The 16,341-nt window shown below is 36.7% G+C and overlaps 1 protein-coding gene and 1 non-coding gene across 5 annotated transcripts in view; one reads left to right on the forward strand and one right to left on the reverse strand.

Moving 5' to 3' along the window:
* Window positions 1-2,443: 2,443 nt before the first annotated feature.
* The window catches only part of LOC105393289 (calmodulin-A), a 153,705-nt gene continuing 139,807 nt past the window's right edge, over window positions 2,444-16,341 (reverse strand). For 3 of the 4 annotated variants that reach the window (XM_048622476.1, XM_048622474.1, XM_048622475.1), the window contains 5 exons: window positions 10,076-10,109; window positions 8,548-8,649; window positions 5,710-5,845; window positions 5,000-5,148; window positions 2,444-4,068 (listed from right to left, as the gene is read on the reverse strand). In XM_048622476.1, the coding sequence (XP_048478433.1) occupies window positions 4,037-4,068; window positions 5,000-5,148; window positions 5,710-5,845; window positions 8,548-8,649; window positions 10,076-10,109 (453 nt within the window). In that variant the 3' untranslated portion in view covers window positions 2,444-4,036. Of the gene's footprint in view, window positions 4,069-4,999; window positions 5,149-5,709; window positions 5,846-8,547; window positions 8,650-10,075; window positions 10,110-10,208; window positions 10,564-16,341 lie in introns of those variants that run through there. The other variant, XM_048622477.1, reaches the window with a different exon arrangement.
* Window positions 7,242-7,315, forward strand: Trnat-agu. The gene has a single exon. It is a non-coding gene; the product is annotated as a tRNA-Thr (tRNA).

Consider the following 16,341-nt stretch of genomic DNA (forward strand, 5'->3'; position numbering starts at 1 on the left):
GTTAACCGCCGAGTTAGTTAGAATACAAAATTAGACTGTGTGTTAGTTGTCAATCTAGAATATATTGACCTGCATCATGTTTTGAAAAACTGAATACTTAGTTATCCGCCAGTGTCACAGCCTTCATCTAATCTTTTCCAGTAGCTGATGAGGCTGAGATATTTAGTAAAATTATCTTCCCTTCAAGCACCACTCCTCGTTCCAAGGACTAGATGCCGCGCCAGGTGTTGCAGGCCGTGTCGTCGTACGGGGCTGACTGAGCAGGTCCTCGAGGCTCCAGGCTCGGCTGCTGCATTTCTGAGGTCAGTCCAGAATTACATACCCTAGTCAGCATGTGCTGACCTGAGCCCCAGCGGCCTGGATCGATATTCTACATTTTACAGCTTTTAAATATTGTTGCAAAGTATTTCACTGGTTCCATCCATTCGGCTAGTGTATGTTAAAAATATTGCCTTGACAATAACAAGATTTTGATCAATAATTACTTATAAGTATTGCTTTCGAAGAGGCACTGTGTGTGTCCATATGTATAAATACCTACCTATATGTATAGGTACATACCTTCCATAACTTTCTGACAAGTCAGGAATAATAAGGAAGTACTTAAGTCTTATGTATACTTATACCTTTCTTTTTAGTATATCTATTACCTAGAAATCTATGCATTATAAATTTATAGATTCAAATATTTATCTACTGATATACTCATCAGTAGCTTATGGGTCACAGTTGGTTTTCTCTCCACCATGCGATAATAAACACATCTCACAATGTTTAACTAGGTTTCAGATAGGCTCAGACTACATAATAGACGCATTTTTCCTGAAATAAAAATGACATATTATGTATCTAGCCTATCTGAAACCTAGTCATTTCTGCATGGTGATATTACAACTGAGGCGCGCGGGCGACTCACTCTATTTATATAGGCACCCGCACCTTGCAAATTAAAGGTGGAGAGAAAAATGGACTCTATTTAACTGTCACTGTGACCCTTATGATGCCGAACACGGAGAAAGTCGAAACGCCATATCTCCCAATGTTTAACTAGGTTTCAGATAGGCTAGATACATAATATGTCATTTTTATTTCAGGAAAAATGCGTCTATTACTAAAGTTTAAAACAAATGGGAGGAGAATTTTTTAATGGCTAATTATGATATGCGAAGGTACAACTTATACTAATTAAGTAATGTTGAATATGAAAATATGATAGGCTTTCTATTAAAATAAATACATTAATATTTTCATTTCTTTTAAAATGTATTCATTGACTAGATATTTTGACTGCATAGTAAGTTAGTAGGTACTTGAAATTTATTGTCTTTTCTTTTTCTCCAAGCAAATTAATTAATTTAAATCAACTATCTAAATAAATATCGTATATACTGCACTAAATAACATATAACACGATATACAAGGTGTTGTATTGTAGTTAAAAAATACGTGTTATTAACATAGCAAGCTGAAAGATAAAAGCAGATCGTTTTTTCCCGAGCCATTTTCACCCTTTTAATACCTAAATCTATGTTTATTAAAACACTCCTTTTTAACAAGTACTCCCCTGTTTATAAAATTTAATCACTGTGCTACTATTGACATTTACGCATTAAAGTAAGAATATAATTATTTTTATTTGCTATAATATCTCATTTTATCGTGCTCAAACAGTGATGGAAGAATTTGGTTAGGTATATGTGATAGAATTATTACATGATCGTAACGAGTACATAATTTCCGTAGTGATAAATGCATGTTGAAGACAAAAATAAAAAGGTGATGAAGTTAGTAATGTATACAAAATGTCCTGTTTGTCGAATTCTACAACAGCGACAAAATTATCTACTTACCTCTGCATAGTTAATTTAACTTCGAAATAAATACACATAAAAATCGGTGATTATTTTATCTGTTGAACAAAGCAGTAACTTACTTTTCTATGATTAAATTATTTATTTAATAATTAGAAACACATTATAGCAATTTCAAACACAATAATTCTTCTTTATAAACACATACAACTTTTAAGACCTTAGCAAACCGTAGAAATTTTATAAGTAATTCACTAATATTTACCCTTTTTAATATAGTATTTTTTTGTTTATAAAATATTAAAATTCCTCCTTAAAGTTTTGTCGGTAAATTAAATTAGTTTACGGTGCTATATTGAAATTAATAATATTCAGTCCATCAATAATAGCATCGAATAATAAAGTCAAGCGGAGAGATTTTTTTAAAACAGCTTAGACGTACAATATTTAAAATATGTAGGTACTTATAGTCCCGAAGAAAATGATAATTCGTAAAAAAATATAGTTATTTCCTCTAAGTTTATACCTTGTTTCACGGGGAAAGACATCAGACAGAAACCTTATTACATTCGAATAAGTTTTGTTTGTTTCAGATGACTTTCCCCGTGAAATAGAATATAAGAGGAAATAATAATAATATCTGATTAAAAATAATAATAAAACTCAAAAGAAATTAGAAGCAATCTAAAAAAATCGAACCAATTGCTTATAGTTACTTTGCTGTGAAATCGTATGTATTAATTTCAATACGGCACTGTATGTAAGTATAATATTTTTTTCGCTTTTACATTAATGAACTACCGCTTGGCTCAACATATGTCAGTCATCCTTCTTGCTATGGAAGACTTATAGCCATTTCAACGATTGCAGGGTCACGCGGGCAAAGTGACCAAGTGGGCATTGGTCAAGTGGGCAAAGTAAACTCTCTTTCTTTGCAAGGGAATTTATTTTCGTAAACGGTGATAATCTTGTTCAATATTTTAAAATCCAAAATACATTAACACAGTCACTTAAATTTACCTCAACATAATGGTTTTTACCAACGTGTATTGTTTAAAACATGGTCATATTGCCCGGTAAACCCCCAATTTGTGATTCCACTTGCCTTTATACATTATTTTTACGAATAAACGACCTTTCATTCGTGTATACGTACCTACAAGAAAAACAGTAGTACTAATACTAGGGTATACTAATATTTATTTAGATATCTCATTATAAAATGTTGTGGCCACAACCTTCTCTATAAGCGCCAGCAGTTATTTGATCCGAAGATAGCTTAACCATTGATCAAAAATTGTAACCATCAGTTAAAAGCTAACAAAACCCATGCAGCTGTCATGCTTGACAGTGACCAATTGCTGAGTTAACAAGGGATCATAACACCGGCCCTAAGTATATTTTATCATCGTTGTTACAACAATTAAGTAAGTAGGTAGGTATAGTACTGTGTTTTTCAGAAAATGCAAGACTCATTGTATTATTAAAATAACTTTTTTTTTATCAATTGCATAGATACTAATATTTATGACTAGTTTACAATTTAACCACTTCTATGTATAGATGGATTCTATTACAGTAAAAATCAACCACAATGTGAGACAGAATAGATATACAGTCGGGCAACCTACGTAGATTATACATGGATTGTCATGGATTGAGTAGCTTATTCTAATGAGTTTTTTGAATAAATCATACTAATTCAGTTATGAACTACTTTTCACCTGCACTCATCAATCGTATAATTTTTTGTTGATCATCTCATCACCCCCTAACAGGCAATCCACGAAGTTGCCAGACTATAGATCATCGTCACATCTGTCTTAGCATCACATGGGTTTATTAAGTACATAGTAATTTTAACATTTCACTTCTACTAATAAATTCTCTAAAGCAAAACCAAATTGAAACTATTTCATCAAAATATTTCTCCAGTAATCGCAAATTTTAGGATCAATAATTGAGAAATGCCAATTTAATTAAAAAAAAAACACATTAAGTACGTATACACAGCCACCAAGCACACTCTAACGGCGAAACAATTAACACTTGAACTTAAAAATGGACACGGACAGGTGGAAATCTGTCTGTCTCTTTCGTTACTTCTATTTCTATATAAGTGTTTCTTTTCCGCCTAACTTGTGGATGTCTTCGTATCGACACTGGGAGGGGGCAGGGGGGGGCTCGGCGCTCTCCCTCACACGCGCAGGCGGGGTCTCTGCATACTAGTTCTTCGATGTCAGTATTGTCACGAACTCTGGAATTGGGAAATTAATCCATGGTTAGTGGTGAATTGGCCTCTAGTGAAAAAGGTTTATGGAAGTCCTAAATCAAGGAGATTTTTGCTACTTTTTAGAAAGATCTATTCAAGAGAAACCCACACTCGCAAGCTTAGCGTGGGACGCCCTCCGGCTACTAGACCGACGTCCTTAGACAAGCGACCGCGGTAGTGGCTGAATGTGAAAGGCCGAAACCTAAATCGATCAGAAGATTATTGCAGGCTGATGATGACCTAGGTAGGTACCTACCTACATCATGATCAGCAGTAGGTACAGCTTTGCATCCATATAGGCACAGACTTTTACAACCTAAAGTACGTTCAGATATAGTATACATATACTAAGCAACCTAATTCCGTGGTTTAATAGTTTTCTAGCGTGTGCTTGGATGCTTAACAGCTAACAACAGCAATGACCTTAGAGAGTCATTGTACGATGTACGTATCAACACCTTGTATAATGTACCGACCGTCGTAGTTGACCATGCCGTCCCCGTCCAGGTCGGCCTCGCGGATCATGTCGTCCACCTCCTCCTCGCTGAGCCGCTCGCCCAGGTTCGTCATCACGTGCCGCAGCTCCACTGATGATATCAGCCCGTCGTCTCTATTCTATTCTATTATTAAGGGGGTTGAAGCTCCTGGCTCTCTCGAGAGGAACCTTTGTGCATTTCTTCCTTATTTCAGCTCAGCCAGCCTAGCTTTAATTGGAGCATCAAACCTGATTGTTGAGGACGTCTCATTCTAAGAAACTTTTCATATTCTCCAGGAACAAAACTGGCTAAGAATTGCTTACCTCCTCTAGGAAGTAGACCGAAAACTATTTTTGCTCCATGTCCAAAACTCCCCGTACTGTAAAGCTGTGGCTCTTTGGTTTTAAAGCAGTGGCATAAACTCTGTATGGTCTACCCACCGTCGTAGTTGACCATGCCGTCGCCGTCCAGGTCGGCCTCGCGGATCATGTCGTCCACCTCCTCCTCGCTGAGCCGCTCGCCCAGGTTCGTCATCACGTGCCGCAGCTCCACTGACGATATCAGACCGTCGTTGTTCTTGTCGAATACCCTGGAATGAGGGAGTAGTGGTTTGGTGAGTGGAGGGAGAATATGAGGTAGGTTTGTATGTTGAAGCCGAGTATGCGTAAAATATTTTATATTATTGGATTGAGACGGTGCAAAACCCTGTGGTTCTAGAAGAGCAAAGACGGAGAAGAACAAGGAGACCACTGTTTAGTAGGAAAAGTTTAGAATATCATCATCCGCAGCGTAGTCCTCCGCTGACAGGATTATAGAGAGTTATTATATAACAGTATTTCCAACATCATGCTCACCCAGTCCTTATGGGCAACATGATTCAATCACGTAATGTTTGCCTGTTATATTATATACGATGGCGAAAATGTATTTACTGTAATTGTGAAACTAACATAGCTCAACTTAGGTTTCATCGTCATCATCGTCAGGCAATTATTCATGTCTTGTACGGTATGACATTATGCATGAATCCAAATATCTACAGGGTGTTGCAAAAAAGGTATACTAAGCCGGAAGGGGGTGACACAGGAAAAAAAGTGGTCATTTGGAACCACTTTTGTTCTACGAGTTTTGGAAGTTTGCTTTTAAATACCTGAAAGCCTCTCTAAGCTCGTGCTCGCCGTCGGCGCCCCTCATCTTCTTGCTCATCATTTGCAGGAACTCGTTGAACTCGATGGTGCCGTTGCCGTCCTGGTCCACCTCCTTCACCATGTCGCGCAGCTCCGTCTCTGGAAGTTGAGGAGTTTATCTGTGTTACTATTACTATAAACAAAAACTTATTTAATCGATGATTAAATCCAAATTTAACACATTTTAGGTCTAGTTTTATCATACTCCCTTAGATCATTAATACCAATGTTACATCATAACAAGGGATTACTTGTTGACTTTTTGAATTATCTGTCAAGAATTTAAGATGGACACTTACAATGTAACAGTGGGTGTTAACGATATAAGAGGCTATGGTGAAACTAGGCCTGAAGGCGTTTGATATCTAACTGACAACGTTCGCAACGAATAATCGTTTAGCGTCGGTCTAACTTTTGATTCTTACCATTGCCCTGTACCTATGAGTTTAATTAAATGTCTTCAGCTGTGTCATAATTTTCATAATCCTACAAATATAGTACGAATTTTATACCCATGAAAGTTTGTAGGTAAGTATGGATAAAGTTTTCTTAATCTTTCAAGGGAAAACTTTAATCAGAATATCACTATTCTACTTTCTTATAGTTCATCCTATAAGTAAGTATAGTATTTTTTGTAGGCTACGTTTGTTGACATAAAACCTGTGCACCTCTCTATTTTTATTTCGGTGCGAAGGTAAAAATAATATAAAAATACGGTAAATCCCAGGTTTGTCTACAAAATCAGGATATTTGATACTATCTTTAAGGTACTATGCATCATACGTAAAATTCTAAAATATACGTAGTAGGTACTGAATAGGTATCTATCACTATCTCTATAATTGAGAAAAAAAGTTTTGAATGAGAATTTGAGCAATAATCCTGTTATTTTTAATGATTGAATAATGTCTTTCTGAAACCTTAGACTTAGGGTCTGTTTCACAATGTCTGGTTAGTGGCTACCTGACGGATAAAATACATGCTGTCACTCTCTGTTATTATTTTTTAGACAGTGACAGCATGTATTTTATCCGACAGGTAGCGACTAAGGCCTGGGTCTCCTATTTTATGCTATATGCGGCGTCCGACTTTGACATTTATAAACGTTTTGATCAACGTCCTACGGGCTACCTACGGCGTCTACGCGCCAACGTCGGCGTGTGAGGGAGACCGCATCAGTACATTTCTATAGTGAGCATCGTGACGCGGCCTACGGCGTGACGCTGGACGCGACCTACGGCGTAAATAGGAGACCAAGGCCTAACCAGACATTGTGAAACAGGGGCTTAATGTACCTATAGGCATTGGATAATTTTTGGATGTTTATCAACTTTTATCATCTTTATTGACCGAATTCATGATACTCTGATAAAGTAAGGCTCATGAATTAATGATCTGTTAAATGTTATCTATAGCTATGCTATAAATTGGTAAATTAAGTAGGATTTAGAATATTTTGTAACTATAGTATTGACTTTTAATAAAACGTGCCGTCGGCGCCGTGGCTTAGTTGGTTAAAGCGCCTGTCTAGTAAACAGGAGATCGTGAGTTCGAATCTCGCCGGGGCCTACTACTACATAGTTACTTTTTTTTCTAAGTACTTATGTAGTTCTTCTTAGCTTGGTATACTTAGTTACAAACCTTACACGGAACCAGTCATGACCTACTATAGTGAGGATTATACGATAAGACCAAAATATTAGACCTAGAAGGCCATCTCCCATCTTTTACCCGTTTAAAAGTTAGCCTTGTTGGAGTTTATATACAGGGTGTTGAAAAAAGGGTATACTAAGCCGAAACCTACATGTGCAGCATGGTATATCTAAGCCTGAAACTGAAATCAGAATTTTTAAAATTTGCGATTTTTTTTTTCATTTTCCATAGAAACTTTGTTGGTCACGTGACTTTTTACTATGGGAAAATAATTTTTTTTTCGCGAATTTCCAAATTCTGATTTCAGATTCGGGCTTACATATACCATGCTGCACATGTAGGTTTCGGCTTAGTAAACCAATTTTGCAACACCCTGTATTATTTGCTGCACTGAACAACTCATATTTTTATTTAGAAGCGGAGGGGCAACTTTAGAATGCACAGAACAGCGCGAAATTGATAGAATCTTAAAATAATAAGCGACAATGAATGAAACCGAAAACAAAACACTATCATTTGAAGTTTGTAGAAAGATGTTATTTTTGGACGTAAATATTTGTCTTTACGATGTAATTTGGCAGAGACAACTTGTTTACTTGTATAATACGTGATTTCTACGACTACTATACGGATTTAAACTAAGTATATCTGTAGCTTGTGTAAAAAAGAGGGGTTATGTGTTTGATCAGTATATAGTTAGGTGTAGCGTTCAGTGTCTGTTCAATGGTGACCACAAGTATCTGCTTATATGAATGTAACTGATACAAAAATATTATGTTTCTCACGGCCAGTGTGGTTACTTTAATAATAAGGATGCTTCGATCCATGCATTGTTTTACAATCATCCATTGGTAGCTACTGGTAGCTACATGCATAATTATTATAGTGTCTGCAAAGTATTAAAATTAGATGCATATAGGTATTCATAATAATTAATTATTATTTGAAGTTTAATAACTGATTAAATAAATGATGCTTGTTGTAATGACCCGGTTCGATTCCCGGTCGGAGAGGGCAACATGGCATGAGGTGTTAAGGATGGAGAGGTATTACATCTGGTGGGTGGGGTCGCTAATGCCCAACAGCTCGCCACAAGCTGTCCTGCCGCCTTATTATTATTATTATGAAGGCCTGAAGGCCTCCCATACCTGAAGGCCGCTGCCCCAGCGACCGCATGACGACGCCCAGCTCGGCCATGGTGATGGTGCCGTCCTCGTCCTTGTCGAACAGCATGAACGCCTCCTTGAACTCTGGGAACCAGGGGGAAACCATTATGAAAGAGGTGGTAGGTCAGTCGAGTCAGAGTTATCCCCTTCTCCCACTACGCGACTCTTAAGCCACGCGACTGCACGCAAACCATGATCGCCTATAAAAACGGGTTTTTGACGCGTCGTTGATTTGTCAAATACATGCGACCAAGGGTTGCGTTGCAGTCGCGTCGCTTGAGAGTCGTAGTGAAAGGGTGGAAGGGGCTTAGAATCCAAGAGCTGACATGTACCAATAAAGAGCTCTTTGAACTAAAATGTATACCATCGCTCTTACGGCGAAGGAAAACATCGTGAGGAAACCTGGATATAGCACACCTAGATGTGTGAACCCAACGACTCGCAGCGTGCTGGGAAATGGTCCAAGAGCCAGGTGAAGGTACTTTTATATCCTCATAGTGAATAGAACACCATAAAAGTGGACTATACGCAGGTCACTAAAGATTGCGAAAACTAAGTTTCCGAGTTACTGGAACCAGCGAACACTTGACTCTATACCGGTGTACAGTGCCACAAACTTATCTGAGTTGCTAGCACAAGTTTCGAACCTCCGTTATCGTTGCGTATCGTCAACTGTCACTGTCAAAATGTAAGGCAAAGTTAGTTCCAAAAGTGACATTTGTTTTTTCCATATAGTGCCACAAACTTATCTGTTCCGGTGAGAGCGAACTAAATTGGTCCATACTTACCTCATTACTTACTAATGAATTTCATATTGACATAGATTATATGGACCAATTTAGTTCGCTCTCACCGGAACAGATAAGTTTGGGGCACTATATGTTAGGTGGAATTTCACCAAACGCTAACGTATTTAGTAGCCTGTCATACGTCTGTCAGTTAGTACAAAATGTATTTAAAATTTAATTTAAATACGTTTAGCGTTTGGTATAAGTGACCCTTCGTGTAGATTCGAAAATAGTATCGAATCCTGTGCTCGCAGCACTGTTCCGGTGACAGTTCACGTAAATGTGTAATAATTCTTCATTCTATAAGATTTTAGGTTAGCCAGTAGTGGTATTTCGCTCTTGTGGTTTACAATAAACCCATCTAATATATTGATATTATTCATTAGTAAATAATGAGATATGGATCAATTTAGTTCGCTCTCACCGGAACAGATAAGTTTGTCGCACTGTATTAATGTACCGATGGAAGACTCCTTTTATTTGACAAACCATCGGTCTGACAGCTGCTGTCAGTTTTAAAGTGACATGCAGTTAAAATTGGCATACAGTCAATACAGTCAGCTCATTGATATACTGCCAGCCAAATCATTAAGTTGTACAAACAATATTAGTCTATGATTAAGTTGTAATGTGGGTGCTATTTGACTACTTAGTATGGTCTAATAAATTGTGGTCAATTGTCGATTGTGGATTAACCAATATAAACATAATAAAATACGTACCGGCAACTTGTTCCTCTGAAAGGCCATATTCCGACTGAAAAGACACATAAATAGTTAGAAACAGACCACAATTAAAATACTCATAAGGTATATATAAAATATTGAAATAATATATTTTACATTTAAAACGTACTGAAACTTGTCTAAGAGCTAAATCTTTTGTTAACCTTCTCAGCCGCTTGTACTCTTTGTTATAAATTTCGTCTTTAGAAGCCATCACTTTAAAAAAGATAACAAAATGCACTGCAGATAAAACGATTTATCTCGCCAAACTTGTGTGAAAACTCTTTCCAAGTTTGCCACAAAACACGAAAAACTTTTTCATTTGGAACGTTTTTTCTTTTTTTATCAACGATAATCAGCCAGTACTTTTAACTCGAAGAAGGTTTTATTTATTTTTTTCGCACTTTTTTTGAAATAAGAACGTTTAATCCCGCAACGCGCGACACGACATTGTCAGCTCCGATATAGAACTTCTATATTTAAATTAGATGTTTGTAAGCTATATGAAGGTCCGCTCTACAATGTGCCAAGAATATCTATAAATCATACTTTGACGGCTCATTATTTATGTAACTGAACAGGTGTTAGTGCTGCTATTCATAAGATATCCTTTCATTTATTAAGTATATAGGTATTTCATGAAAATGTATGATTGCAATGTAAATGCATATTTTAAAAACTTAAATATTTCAGTTACCTAACTGAAAAATAGTGAAAAAGATTGCCCACTGTTTACTTTACAATCTAAACCACCATTCATACCATATTTTATCTCTTCATTGCTATTTCCATAGTTTATTAACATCTGGCCAGCATTAGTATAATATGATTTTTTAGTTAGTAATAAAAAAATTATAACATGTATTAATTTTTAATTTAATTGTATTTTACAAATGCAGTCATTGTAGAGCGGCTCTGCTCTCTGTTCCCGGAAAGTTGGCAACGCGACATAATTTGGCGATCTCAAAATTTGGCGGGAAAAGTTATCGAGTCATCAGAAATATTCAGCATATTGCAGAAATATTTCACATCAATAATCATGTCGACCGGACATTGATATTGGGGTGTAATGCAAAAATATGGCTATTACTTACACAACAATACGATCGCTTGAGTAAATTATTACTCATTCTCTCTGTTTTATGATGTAGGTACTTATATAAAAATAATTTTACAGTATTATGCTTAAGCATCATTTAAATTGCATCTAACTCCAGATAAACCCGGATAGAAATTAAGTAATTATCAATTATCCCTTTATTTTTAGCTATAAAGTTTACGAGATTTAAACGTCTCGTAGTCAAATTATAAAATGACGGACATTAAAATTGTAATTGCTAACAGTTGTTTAATTTGATTCTGTATTATTGTCTTTACTGCCCACACGCGTCAAATAAAACCCAGAATGTAAGAATTTTGCAGCCGTTTTCTATTCTAACAACAAACGTAAATAGTTTTTGGTTTCAGACTGAAATGTATAAGACTTTGCTGATCCTTTTTTTTCTTTCTCATAATGATATTTTTTAGTAAGTACCTACCTATATTTATTATAATATGAACATTTAAACAAACGCACCTAAAAAGACGTAAGTATGCAAAATTTTAGAAAGAAAATCGAAATTAGAAAGTGAAAATGCAAAAGTTGCGTGAAAACCAAAGGAGTTTTCTCCCGTTTCACGGCAGGATGGCTTCATATATGTATATGTATAATATGAATTCGTATACAGTATATAGTGAAACGTTTTTTTTTTACGTTTCATCTCACGTTTTATACAGGGTGTTGCAAAAAGGGTATACTAAGCTGAAAGGGGGTAACTCAAGGGGTCATTCTGAACCACTTTTGTTCTACGAGTTTTGAAAATTCATGAAAATAAAAAATAGGTACATAGAAACTTTGTTGGTCACGTGACTTTTTACTATGGTGATCCAAAACTTGAGTCACCCCCTTTCGGTTTAGTATACCGTATAGTAACACCCTGTATAAAATGTGAGATGAAACGTAAAAAAACGTTTCACGTCCCATATTTCACAATGGACGCACGGGTGACGGGTTTACTTCTCCTCTGGGATTTGTATAAACGTGGGGATTGCGTTAGATACGTAAGAAATGTCGTAAAGATATTTTATTGAGAGAGACGTATTAGGCCTGGGTCTCCTATTTACGCAGTGGGTCGCGACCAGCGTCACGCCGTAGGCCGCGTCACATTGCTCACTATAGAAATGTACTGATGCGGTCTCCCTCACACGCCGACGTTGGCGCGTAGGGTTCTACCTTTTTTGGCATAAGATTTATTTGCCTAATCTCGTATTGCATAGTAACGTTTGGTCAAAGTCTCGTTACGCCGAAAATCGTATGGCATAAATCTCGTTTAGTAAAAAGTTATTTCGCATAACATTGTTTAGCCTAATAATGGTATGGCCAAATCTTGAATAGCCTAATAATGCTATGGCATAGGTTTATACAAAGTAATAATATTCGTTTGGCTTTAACTTTGACGGAGGGTCTCCCTACATAGCGCAAACTGGTGCCTTGTATTGTTTCCGCTGTTTGGAAAACGCTCCGCTCCGCTTCGCTGCGCTCCGCTTTGGTTTTGATGAACATGTGCACCTAACACGCTCCTCCTCGCTTTGCTCGTCGTCGCACCTATTTTTAGGTTTCGATCTCATGGGGTTTGTAATAATTATATTGGTCGTTAACTTTCGATTTTTTTATCATACAATATCGTGATTTTCGGGATGTAGGAGAAAAATACCACAATTTGTACATTTACTACATACTTAATATATTATTTATTAAGATAGCATTAGGAGAAACAAGATTATATATAGGTATAGACGAACATAAATTTGAGCAAACGAAACTTAGGTGTTTAAAGATTGTGCCTAAAGAGTTTTAGACGAAACGAGCCCTATGCCACATAAGTCTTGGCAAAGTGATGGTTCGGCCAAAAAAGTTTAGACCATACGAGTTATGCGAAATGAGTTTTGGTCAATAAAGATTATGCGAGATGAGCGGAACCCGGCGCGTAGACGTAGTGAGCATCGTGACGCGGCCTACGGCGTGACGCTGGACGCGACCTACGGCGCGTAATAGGAGACCCGGGCCTTAGGTTTATGTAGGTTCGGGAGGGTCACGTCTAGTGCAGGTTTGATAGTTTGTCGAAATTTCTCGCATACTAAATGGCGCCTCTTGCGGAAACTATCATGAAACTTTTGACAGATAATGTATGCAGATGACAGGAGAAAAAGGAAACTTTTTTATTTTTCAAAAATAACAAATCTCGTACAAGATGCCCAGGTTTGATAGTTTGTCGAAAACTATAAAAGTTTACGTTTTCTCGTATGTACCTAGATGACACAAGAAAATAAAACAAACACCAAAATAACTGAACCCCTCAGAAAAAAACATTTCCCTTCGTTACGTAGAAACCAATCATCAGAGATTACTTTAGGATACAGATATACACATACATAATAATTCTGAAGATGCTATAATTGTATTTGATTACTGAAGGATGAACATTACATAATTGCCATTATACAGGGCGTCCCTGTAAGTATGGATAAAAACAGAATGGGGTGACTCAGGGGTTCTTTACATACATATACATGGTGAAACTTTCGTACATGCATTCACTCTGTATTATGCTCTCGACTGTAATCCCGGAAGGGGTAGTCAGGTGACTCGCAAGTGAGCCACCCACTTTCGCTGTATATTATTGTACTCAAGTGATAGGTCGCGAAACCTATCGCCGGGCCCTTTCTGACCAACTGTAGTTCTAAAACTCTTTATAATTCACATATTATTATATTTATTTTAGCTTCTCCGTAGAACATATCTGTACAATTTTATAAGCAAGGGGAGTAAATTAATTATTTTACTAATTTCAAAAGGCCTTACAACAAAAATGCACACAAAATAACCCTTCCTTGAGTTACCTTTTCTTTGATCCTCCAAACTTTACCGGACACCCTGTATCTGTCCATCCATCAGCCGGACTCCCGTTCCTTGTGTATGGAATCCTGATTGCAGAAATAAATCTCTCTCGGGTCCTAATTGCGTGTTTGCGACATCTGTATTACAGTAGAAACTACACGGAACCATCAATTGGGGCTTTATTTTTATTGGTTTGACCCAAGTAACCAAGTTATACAGGGTGTTGCAAAAAGGTAAGTATACTAAGCCGAAACCTACATGTGCAGCATGTTATATCTAAGCCCGAAACTGAAATCAGAATTTCAAAATTCGCGAAATTCAGAAAACCTACAAGTTTTGGAGATTACATGCACCATTACATTATTACATGGCCTCAGACAGATATACAATAAACTTATAAAAGTAGTTTTTTCTCCGTAGACTGTAAACATACCATAATTCTTCCCCACATTATTAAAACTTAAAGAACGATTTCATACATCGTATGGTGAGGACGTTAAAAATCGATTTGCGGTACGCGAGTAACAGCTGCATATTGTACACCTTATTACGAGAGCATTAAGACTTAGATTGGAGACATGAAGTGCTGTGTTTTGATGCTCCAGTCAAGATTATTTACAGGATCTTTGTACGAGTTTAATAGAATCAGACCCGACGGTGGGATCACATCAAGGAAGATTTATTAGTTGTTTCGGCGATGTGACGTTTTCGCATGGAAATTACGATTATGGAAGATACTCTCACGGGCAATGAAAAAGTTCCACACACAAAATGCCGACACCAAACTACCCCATTTTATTACAAATATTTAATTTTAAATTTGAACATAATATTACGGTTTTTAGTTTGTAATATCCTGATGCTCTGTTAAATATACTTCAGTGTTGCAGAAGGCGATATTAAGCTAGTCTTTTCCGTTTAGAAGTAATTTGTTGCTTTATTCAGTGGAATCTTTTCGTTGCCCGTGTGTGTAGTTATTAGATTATTTATAATGGTATTAGATTTTAGACCTTCCATCCTCCATACAATATTGGAGATTCCATCATGGAAATGGTCATGTTGGGTTATTAAAAACGCATTTAAAGAATTTGACGGAATGCTGGGAATCGAACCAACTGTATCAATTGAGATTAAACTGTAAAGATCAATCGTGAGTATACTTAAGTCACATAGCATCCTAAGGGTGTCCATCAGAGATGTGCTATTATATTTATTTATTTATTTATTTAATACTTTATTGTACAAATATAACGTAAGTGTACAAAAGGTGGACTTTAATGCTAAAAGCATTTTCTACTTTCTAGGTTGTTATGGATGCTTTTGATATAGCTACCAATCAAATTCCTTGGTCCACATAGCATAGCACTGGTGGGAACAGATTTTATTCACATACCTAATCGCCTGTATAACACATTTCTGGTGGAAAGGCAGGGTGCCTTTATACCCTTGTTACACCTACCGAGTAGAGTGGTGATCGAGACAGTATCCTCCGCCGGTCCTCAGCTAATGGACGGCTAGCATTTGACCAGTGCTCGGCCGGAGAAACTGTCTTGGGGTACACTACATTATTCCGAATTACTTTTTTACGAATATGAAAATAACGATTTTTTAAATTTCGAATTTCATAGTTCCGAATAATTCACAATCCCGAATTTTAAGTTTCCGAATAACGAAAATCACGAATAGTTTATAAACGAAATTTCAAACAACACATTTATTAAAATGACGAAAGTCAATTTTCCGAATATTATTATTTCGATGTTTCAAAAGTACGATTTTTATTATATCGAATTATTTAAATTACGAATCCCGAAGTTTTAATATTCCGAAAATACAAATTCCCGAATGTTTCTTAGTTAACAAGAAATGGTTATCTATTATGAATAATGCAGCATAATGCGTATAAAAACAATATTTTTTAAGCTATATTATGTGAAACGCTCCGCTCCGCTTCGCTGCGCTCCGCTTTGTTTTTCGATATCAATGTGCACCTAACACGCTCCTCCTCGCTTTGCTCGTCGTCGCACCTATCTTTAGGTTTAAGTCCTAAGGTTTTTAAGTTTAAACACCATAAAAATCCTAGCAATTGTTTTGCTCTATATTTGAAACGCTCCGCTCCGCTTCGCTGCGCTCCGCTTTGTTTTTCGATATCTATGTGCACCTAACAAGCTCCTCCTCGCTTTGCTCGTCGTCGCACCTATCTTTAGGTTTAGGTCCTAAGGTTTTTAAGTTTAAACACCATAAAAATCCTAGCAATTGTTTTGCTCTATATTTGAAACGCTCCGCTCCGCTTCGCTGCGCTCCGCTTTGTTTTTCGATATCTATG

Source organism: Plutella xylostella, chromosome 8, assembly GCF_932276165.1.
Source record: "Plutella xylostella chromosome 8, ilPluXylo3.1, whole genome shotgun sequence".
Lineage (NCBI taxonomy): Eukaryota > Metazoa > Arthropoda > Insecta > Lepidoptera > Plutellidae > Plutella > Plutella xylostella.